At 39.4% G+C, this 8,306-nt stretch overlaps 1 protein-coding gene across 1 annotated transcript; it reads right to left on the reverse strand.

The window, feature by feature from the left end:
* Positions 1-2,560: 2,560 nt before the first annotated feature.
* On the reverse strand, positions 2,561-7,628 carry LOC121654549 (scavenger receptor cysteine-rich domain-containing group B protein). The gene is made up of 9 exons (XM_042008747.1): positions 7,586-7,628; positions 6,762-7,064; positions 6,599-6,667; positions 5,246-5,560; positions 4,989-5,057; positions 4,385-4,453; positions 3,935-4,249; positions 3,207-3,299; positions 2,561-3,073 (listed from the first exon to the last, which is right to left on the reverse strand). The coding sequence occupies exons 1-9, from the start codon at positions 7,614-7,616 to the stop codon at positions 2,757-2,759; spliced, it is 1,581 nt and encodes a 526-aa protein (XP_041864681.1). The 5' UTR covers positions 7,617-7,628; the 3' UTR covers positions 2,561-2,756.
* Between the last annotated feature and the right edge of the window lie 678 nt (positions 7,629-8,306).

An 8,306-nucleotide genomic window follows, 5' to 3' on the forward strand; every position in this document is an offset into this window, starting at 1 on the left:
CATCGCAGGGCCAACACAGAGACAAACCACCATTCAGACTCACTCCTAGGGAGAATTTAGAGTGACCGGTTAACCTAACATGCATGTCCTTGAACAGTGGACGGGGAGAACATGTAAACTCCACACAGAAAGGCCACCGCCCCCCCAGGTTTGAGGCTTTCTCTTCTCCCCAGCTGAGGCTCGAACCAGCGACTTTCTTGCTGTGAGTGCAGACCACCACACCACCGTGCAGCCTGTATTCAACAATGTAATCTTTAATTGATGTTTTTTTACTGAGTGAATGCGGAATTATGCCAGTGTTACTTAAAAAAAGACTAGAAGCTGAATTGTTTGAATTACCAAGACACCCCCAGAATATTGTATGTTACACTTAGTCTGTTTTGACTATAAAAAGTTAAGGATTGCTATAAATTAGCTAAGTTACAACAGCTAGTGCCTGATCATATGAATGTGCCAGTTTGCAATTTTCACAAACAATTTACCATTATACTATGTGTTATTACTTATTACTACAAAGCTAAAATATACTAGATAAATATACTAGATAAAGTATATCTATAATAAGCATTTCAAATGTGGTTAGTTAGATTAATTTCTTATGTTAGTCACATAAGCCTAGCTAGCATTAATGGCAGACATGTTCACATGGTAAAACTACTAGTCTACTAACATTAATATACTCAGTTCAATGGAAAGATCTTCAGAGAAAATGCCAATGAATTATCACTAAATGAAGCTTTTTAAAGGAATTCAATGAAGAAGAATGTCCCCTGAAACCAAGCATAGAAATAGCATAAAATCAGGATTTTGCTGTTAGTTTGTTAGAACAGCACTACTAAACCCAGTCAGTTAAAGCTGGTTCAATGTTGGCTCTTGTCTTATCTCTTACTTGTCTTAACTCTTGTATTTTCAAATGGGCGCTATTTTTATATGTCCAGTGCTGGTGTGTGACGTGGTGCCGTAAAGCAAAGCACAAGTTTCATGTGATGCCCCAGGCTGGAAAAAAAAGCATTAGCCTTGGGACACTGCAGGGCAATGACTCCAGAAAAATGCACACTGAATGTCACTGTGCCATCAACAGAGTCATAAGTACAGAGTTTCAAGGTGGGGAAACATATGTAGTATGCAGGGCTGCTGTTGTCCTGCAGGTTTTAGATGTTCCCTGCAGCTACACACCTGAAACAGATTAATGGCTCATTAACATGATTAACATGCAGAACTTGACAACAAGGCGTTGAGGAGATCCATTTAATTTGAATCAGGTGTACACCAGCTTTGGATTGCCTTCTGCTTTAATGAGAAGCCTCTTGAGATGAAGTACAAATGACACGGGAAAAAATGTCTTCAAATTTGTTCAGAACACTAACTGAATAAATGTCGGGCAAATTCACATTGACCCTGTTTGGTACGCTTTAAATGAACCTTGGTCCGCTTCCACAAGTAGTACAGTTAGTTTGGAGAAGTGTAAGCGCTCATTCGCACTCTGCTGACCAGACAGATAAACTTTGGTTTGCTTGAAAACCAAGGGTCTTGATGTACTTGCATGTGAGCCCTGGTGCGGTTCACTTGCAGTGTGAACACAAACTATTCAGTAAACCAAAGAGAGGAATTTATGTAGATGCATCTTAGTGCAGTATCTCGGACTTGCTGCCTGTCCTGCTGCTTATACTGGGTAGCATCCAAAGATTGAGTACATTTGCTGTTACTCCATTGTTTACTTGTGGCGAATGAGCCGGCAGAAGGGGAAAGATTTTTGTTTTTAATCCTGATCAGTTGATGAGCTGGATTTTCTTCCACCAGATTTTTTTTTACTCTTGGTCAATGGTCATTTTGGGCTATAGAGCAGTTGTTGTAACTGTGTGAAAAACCAAAGAAAATGATGGTAGGAAATTTTTCATCATTCTCTACCCCAATCAAACACAGTCCCCTGGACTACTTTGGTGTGAATGCACCTCCTAGCTCATTCGTATTTAGATAGACAGCTAGCGTTTTAGCATTAGCTAAAAATGCTGAACACAATCTCGTTTTGCCTGTGGAGTATTTTTCTCCTTTATGTACTTTCAAATGCCAATTCCACTGATGCGTACATGTGCCATGGAATAAAATACAAATTAACTAACTTAAACATCTCTGTTTTTACACCAAAAATATGTACCAAAAAATAAGATTTATTTTGTCACAAATAAATGATTATTAGTTACATTTATTTATGTGGGTGTTTACAGAACACAAGGATCACATAATATATTTCTTATATTCACAAGACACAACACTTTATTCATGGATGCCTGATTTCTTGTATTCTTAGGGTTTATTGTATACTGTATCATTTTCCCATTGGTTTCTGTTAGTTTTATCATACATATTTGTAGACTGTTGAGTCTCCGTTGACATATTTACTTTATCCACATAATTGATGGACTTCCTTCGGTATAATCTTTAATCATCAAAGTATAACAGGTACAGTAAATATTCAAACAAACCAAGAAGGTTAGACAATTCAAAGCTTAGCTTTTCTTTGTTTATAAAATAAAAATGTGTACATTGTATTTTATATATCTTTATAAAGTGCTTAATAGGCATAGATAGTTATAGTATGTATCATATATTGACAAATTAGTTATTTTGTTTGTTGTTGATGGAGGGGCATTCCTTCAGCAATGTGAAAACTGTTATTTACATGATGTATACAAGTCCTAGCTTAGTGCACCCACTTCCTAACCTGAGATGGAAATGGATGAATGGTACTTTTGGGATCACGACAGTGAGCAAGTAACACCAGCATCTTCAGAGTGGTCACAGTTGTGCACATTCCAGGGTATATGGGAGCACGCCTGCAGGGAGGCCTCTGCGCCGTTACATTTCAGATTGTCCAGCAGGATTGTTCCCGTGCCAGGTCCGAAGAAAGCTTTTGGCCACGCCGCCGTTGCCTCTCCACAGCCCACTAAACGACACACAACCCGGGCGTCAGGGAGGTCCCAGGCATCATCACACACGGTGCCCCATCCAGAATTTAAGTACATCTCCACTCGACCCTCACACTGGTGCTTGCCGTCCATCAGTCTCAACATTCCTGAAAAAGTAAAAACCAAAACAGTATTATAAATTTAAATTATTATAAATTCAGAGACATAACTGCTCTTGAGACCCAGTTTGGAGGAAAATTACATAGATTGATTGAGTTAGCTGAGATATATGTGACCCACCTTCAGAAGGGGTGGTGGTGGTGGTGGTGGGTGTTTTTTCTGTTACTCTGAAGTCACGTCCATTTGGGAAGAAGAAAAGCTGGGGGTCAAAAGCTGCAAGAATAAAAGAAAAGAAGAGAAAACAGTGATACTTATACGTTCTGGGCATATACAGGAAACATAAACGCTTTAACAAGGCGCTCTATGCTAATTACTCCACTGATCAATATAGGAAGCCCGTTTGCCTCTGGAGTTCTTTTAAGGATATAGTACAAAGTCTCACTTAGATTAAATAATTGCAATGAAAGAATTGGTTTTTGTAACGGTTTTGCAGCATATATTCATCAGGCATATGAAGGCAAAATTATTTGACAACTGATTAAATACTGTTAATCACATTTTGCAGTGATTTAAAACCAAGGATTTGCTGTAGCCCTGAAGAAGGGAAGTTTGGCCTACAGGCATGTAGTGAGGCTGATTTGCCTTGACTCATCCACTTTATTTTTTATGCTTTCTGGGTTGTCTCCTCCTCAGATAACTACAGTCATGCATTGCAACAGGACAGCTCAGCAGGGTAGACACAAATGACTGGAAACATGGGCAGTATGAGCTTTGAGTGGAATCTATTACTAAAGTTAGGTGTTAAAAAGAAAATAGAACCAGACATTCCCTATGTTCAATACAGTATATTTAGCATGTTATGAATGTGGGGCTAATTTAGTGCTAAATAATGCCAAGTCAAGTCTTACGTGCGCAGATAACGCCGGCATCCTCATGATGGCCGCAGTTGTGCTGACCCCAGCCCAGATGAAAGCACTGGGACAACTCCGTTTCATAGCCACTGCATTCCACGTTGTCCAGCAGGATGGGGCCTGAACCATAACCAAAGTAGGCCTGGGTCTTTGCTGCGATAGCCGGACCACATCCAAGTTGTCTACAGACCACATTAGCATTGGGCATGTCCCAGTCATCATCACACACAGTCCCCCAGACAGTTTTATAGAGGACCTCTACACGACCCTGGCAGCTGCTGTTACCGTTCATCACACGGAGTGTTGGCGTGCCTGTATGTGAATATACAGACAGGTACATGATTGCACTGTTTGCATAAAATGCCTTTTCTTACTAAGACAAATAGGCTACATGTGTTGTATGTATGTTAAGGAAACTGAAACCAGTTAAAAGTGAAACCTTCTTACCTTTTGTCTGGGTAGTTGTGGTAACAGTTGTTGTACTGGGTGACTCTGTGGCAGGAATATTTTCTGTTGCTGGAAGAAAGATTTTAAAAGATTACATAAAGGATTTTTTTTTTAAAGATAGAAAACAAGATTTTTTTTTCTGTCTTTTCTTGTTTTTGCTGAGAAAGATTCCCAAAGGAGAAAAGTGCTCCAGAAACAACCACTCATGCTCACACTCATTCCCAGAGAGAATTTAGAGTGACCAATTAACCTAAACATATATGTGTATATATATATATATATATATATATATATATATATATATATATATATATATATATATATATATAAATAATGTCTGTGATTTTATTATTATTATCAGTTTACCATGCCTTTGTGATTGAGTTTGTCCGTTGTCACCATGTTTTGTGAAACGGGTCTAATAAATTTAAAACCAAGGAGAGAAATGCCTCCCTCTTTTGGTCATTTGGCAGAAACACATGTGTAATTTCATCTGGGAGATTACAGCACAGCACATGGTACATGTGTTGCAAAGGAGCAAAAATCTGCTGGCGCTTGTTTTCGCACAGACAAATACAATCTGTAGCTCGTCGAATGTTTTCACCTTTGGTGTCCATTGTTCCCCAGAAACCTTTCTGGACTTCTGTTACCACAGGCTTTACTGTAGGGGATCCTAAAGAGGTAATAAATTGGAAATCAAATAGTTTAATATACAAAATCCTTACTCTAATACAATATATATATAAAAGTATAAAGCTTCCCAAACTACTGTTAAAAAGGAGCAACATTACTGACAATACTAGCAAATGTAACCAAAACTAACTGTCATGTTAATGTACAATGAAAGTGTGAGCAGCATACCGGTGCAGGTAACCCCAGCATCTTCGTGGTGGCCACAGTTGTGTTTGCCCCAGCCCAGGCTTTTACATTTACTCAGCTCCTGCTCAGTACCATGGCAGTTTACATTGTCCAGCAGAATCAGGCCAGTTCCGTAGCCAAAGTAGGAGTTAGTGTGTGCTGAGATGGCACTGCCACAGCCTAATTGTTGGCACACCACCATGGCATTGTTGAGGAACCAGTCATCATCACACACCGTTCCCCAGTTTCCCTTGTAATAGATCTCAACTCGACCCTGGCAAGAGTTCTTCCCATTCACCAAACGGATGGTTCCATCTCCTAAACCGGGGGGGAAGGGGGGATATGTAAGGACTGATGCTGAAGGCAGAAGAAATGAAGTAACGCTAACATAGAGATAGAAGAAAGGAGTAATATGATACACAGTGAAAGCTGGACAAGGTTGGGGCTCATATGTTAAATAAACATCTCTTATTGCACCAAGCACAGAAGTTGTCACCTTATGCACTTTCCCAGACAAAAACACAGACACAATCTCATGTGTCCCTTAGGTATAAGAGTCATGAATCTGCATGACCTCTACACAGGGTTTCATGATAATCACCAGAGGACTAGACTGATTCGTCATTTGGTCATTTGTTGTCCAAGTTTAGGTTCATCTCCAGTATCTCACGATCCTTTTGGGAATAAATGGAAAAAAGAACCAGGGCAACTACAACAAAGCAAACAGAAAGGATGGTCTGGAATCCCAGAGGCGTTTGGGGCATATTTACAGCTCCCATGAAGGCATCCAAAGATTCTCTTCACTGAACTAACCTCTTATTGATGATGTGAAAACATTTTAAAACTCAAATGTTAATTTATGGCTTTCATTTCAGAAATTCAATGATTTTATGTGGATTTGTGCTTTGTAGAAACCAGACATCCTTCGTTATTTAATAAAAACCTGCCTTTGCATTATGTGTTAACATCTGGCATCACATCATAGATCATAAAAAACCTGTAATATCAGACACACAAAGAACTGTCCTGGATTTCCACTCCAGCCGACATGCCACATATTTTCAGGGGTATGGTGCTTATTTGGCTAGATAAAGTACAACATCTGCCATCAATGCTTTATGGAAATCTAAATGGTGGAATAATCCTCTTTTTTAAAGTTTAAATTTCACCAGATGTGCTCACTGATGGTTATTATTGTAGTTGTCAACTAGGTGCTGGTGTGGTTTGTTTCTTAGACTCAGATCCACATGTTGTAGAAACAGACTGAACAAAACATTTTTTAAAACATTTTTCTGTCTAACTGATGAATGAAATAAAATATTGAGGTGGGAGAAGCCTCAGTATTAGGGCACTTACGTGTACCAGAGAGGACTTGTGATGGTGTGGTTTGTTCCTCGAAACCTCTCAGCCCCACCACATTAGGTTCTAAAGTCCAATTAATAGAAAAAACAGCTATTTCAATCACTTTGCTCTTATTTTCTCATCAGAATTATCCTTAAAAAGTGATTAAAAGCCTTACCTCTGCAAGTAACACCCACATCCTCATAGTGGTAACAGTTGTGGACACCCCAGCCCAGACTACGGCACTGGCTGAGGTCTGTTTCACTTCCCTTGCAGTCCACATTATCCAGCATGATGAGGCCCGTGCCCTGTCCGAACTGAGAGCTGCTGCCTACAGCCACAGCCACTCCGCATCCCAGCTGCCAACACACCACATTGGCATCCACCATGTCCCAGTCGTCGTCACACACCGTGCCCCACGAGTCGTTGTAGTGCACCTCCACTCTGCCCTCACACCTGTTACGACCATTCACCAGTCGAACTTGGGAGAGATAAGCAGTGCATATCTGTCAAGATTTTGTTGGCAGAGTTAAATTAACACTGTCCTGCTTTGACTCAAATGAGGACAAGTTGTTAGTTAAGATTTTGCTACCTAAAAAAAAATCTGACTCATAATTTCCTAATTTGCTGAAGCCATTTTGAGAAACAAGACAAAATGGCATAGGTCTAATGCAATGTGAGTTCATAAAAAGAAAATGATCTTTTTACAGTCAGTCTAATCTTACTCAGTTAAGAAATCCAATAAGCCACATGATTCCATGAGGTGGATGCAGGAAAGTGGGACGTTATGCAGGAAATAAGTAGGGATTAGGGAAATGGAGAACTGGGAAAGATATCTTGTTGTTGTTTTTTTTTTTTAAAAAAAGGTTTTTGTTCCTGTACTCTCTACCAGCCAGACACAGATTAATTTCCATGGTGTAATTTGAAAGGCAAATGTTGTCAACTGAGCTTGATTCTTTGAGACGGGTAAGATTGTGAATATGGAGGTAATTTCACACTTACCTTGGTACTGCGTCCTCATTGGGTTTTGCATATCATTGGCTGAGACAGCTTGAAGTTGGAAAAGAGAAGGCGAGAGAACGGTCAAATTATTTGCTGACAGGCAGTTCTTGGCCTTCCATGGTTACAGTACTCTATATCTACTATATCTATTTTCCTGTAACACTAGACAGACTAAACCCACAACAGGAGGTCTGTTCAGAACCAACTGCAACAGAAATATCTTAGCCCGATGCTTTAACTGGGATTTTTAGTTATGTTAGCAACATGAGAAAGCAACTACTATTGTTGGAAATAATTGGCTAAGAACATTTTCTAGTGGAACCATAAGTTTTTCATTTGTGATAAGATGTGTCAAAAGTTATCAACAGATTGCAATTAAATTTAGAACATGCCATAGTAACTGTAAATAAAATTAGCATGTGTGGCACTGGAATCTGAAAAGTGAAGCCAATGCTGAAGGACCTTAAAAGCTGCATTCTTTTTAATTGGCAGCAAGGGGCAGCACGAATTGTGTCAGTCACTAAATTATTTTACTATGGTCCCATTTTGTAGTGTATGCTCGAAGGCGCCACCATAGCCATTTGCATGGTTTCCACAGCTCTGAATATATGTTAAAAACTAAAAATAAAGATAAACAGAATGCCACTTTCAAGGCTTCAAAACATTTATCCCCAAAACAGTGGGTCATGTCCCAATGGCCAATTTTACATAGTTTATGATA

The sequence above is a fragment of the Melanotaenia boesemani genome, chromosome 15 (genome assembly GCF_017639745.1).
Source record: "Melanotaenia boesemani isolate fMelBoe1 chromosome 15, fMelBoe1.pri, whole genome shotgun sequence".
NCBI classification, from domain to species: domain Eukaryota; kingdom Metazoa; phylum Chordata; class Actinopteri; order Atheriniformes; family Melanotaeniidae; genus Melanotaenia; species Melanotaenia boesemani.

Bases quoted from the DNA above. Each gene is read 5' to 3' on its own strand.
- LOC121654549 (XM_042008747.1), bottom strand. From the start codon at position 7,616: ATGCAAAACCCAATGAGGACGCAGTACCAAG. The intron at 7,065-7,585 runs GTAAGTGTGAAA...ATCTCTCCCAAG, and splicing joins AATGAGGACGCAGTACCAAG to TTCGACTGGTGAATGGTCGT. The intron at 6,668-6,761 runs GTAAGGCTTTTA...ATTGGACTTTAG, and splicing joins TGTGGGTGTTACTTGCAGAG to AACCTAATGTGGTGGGGCTG.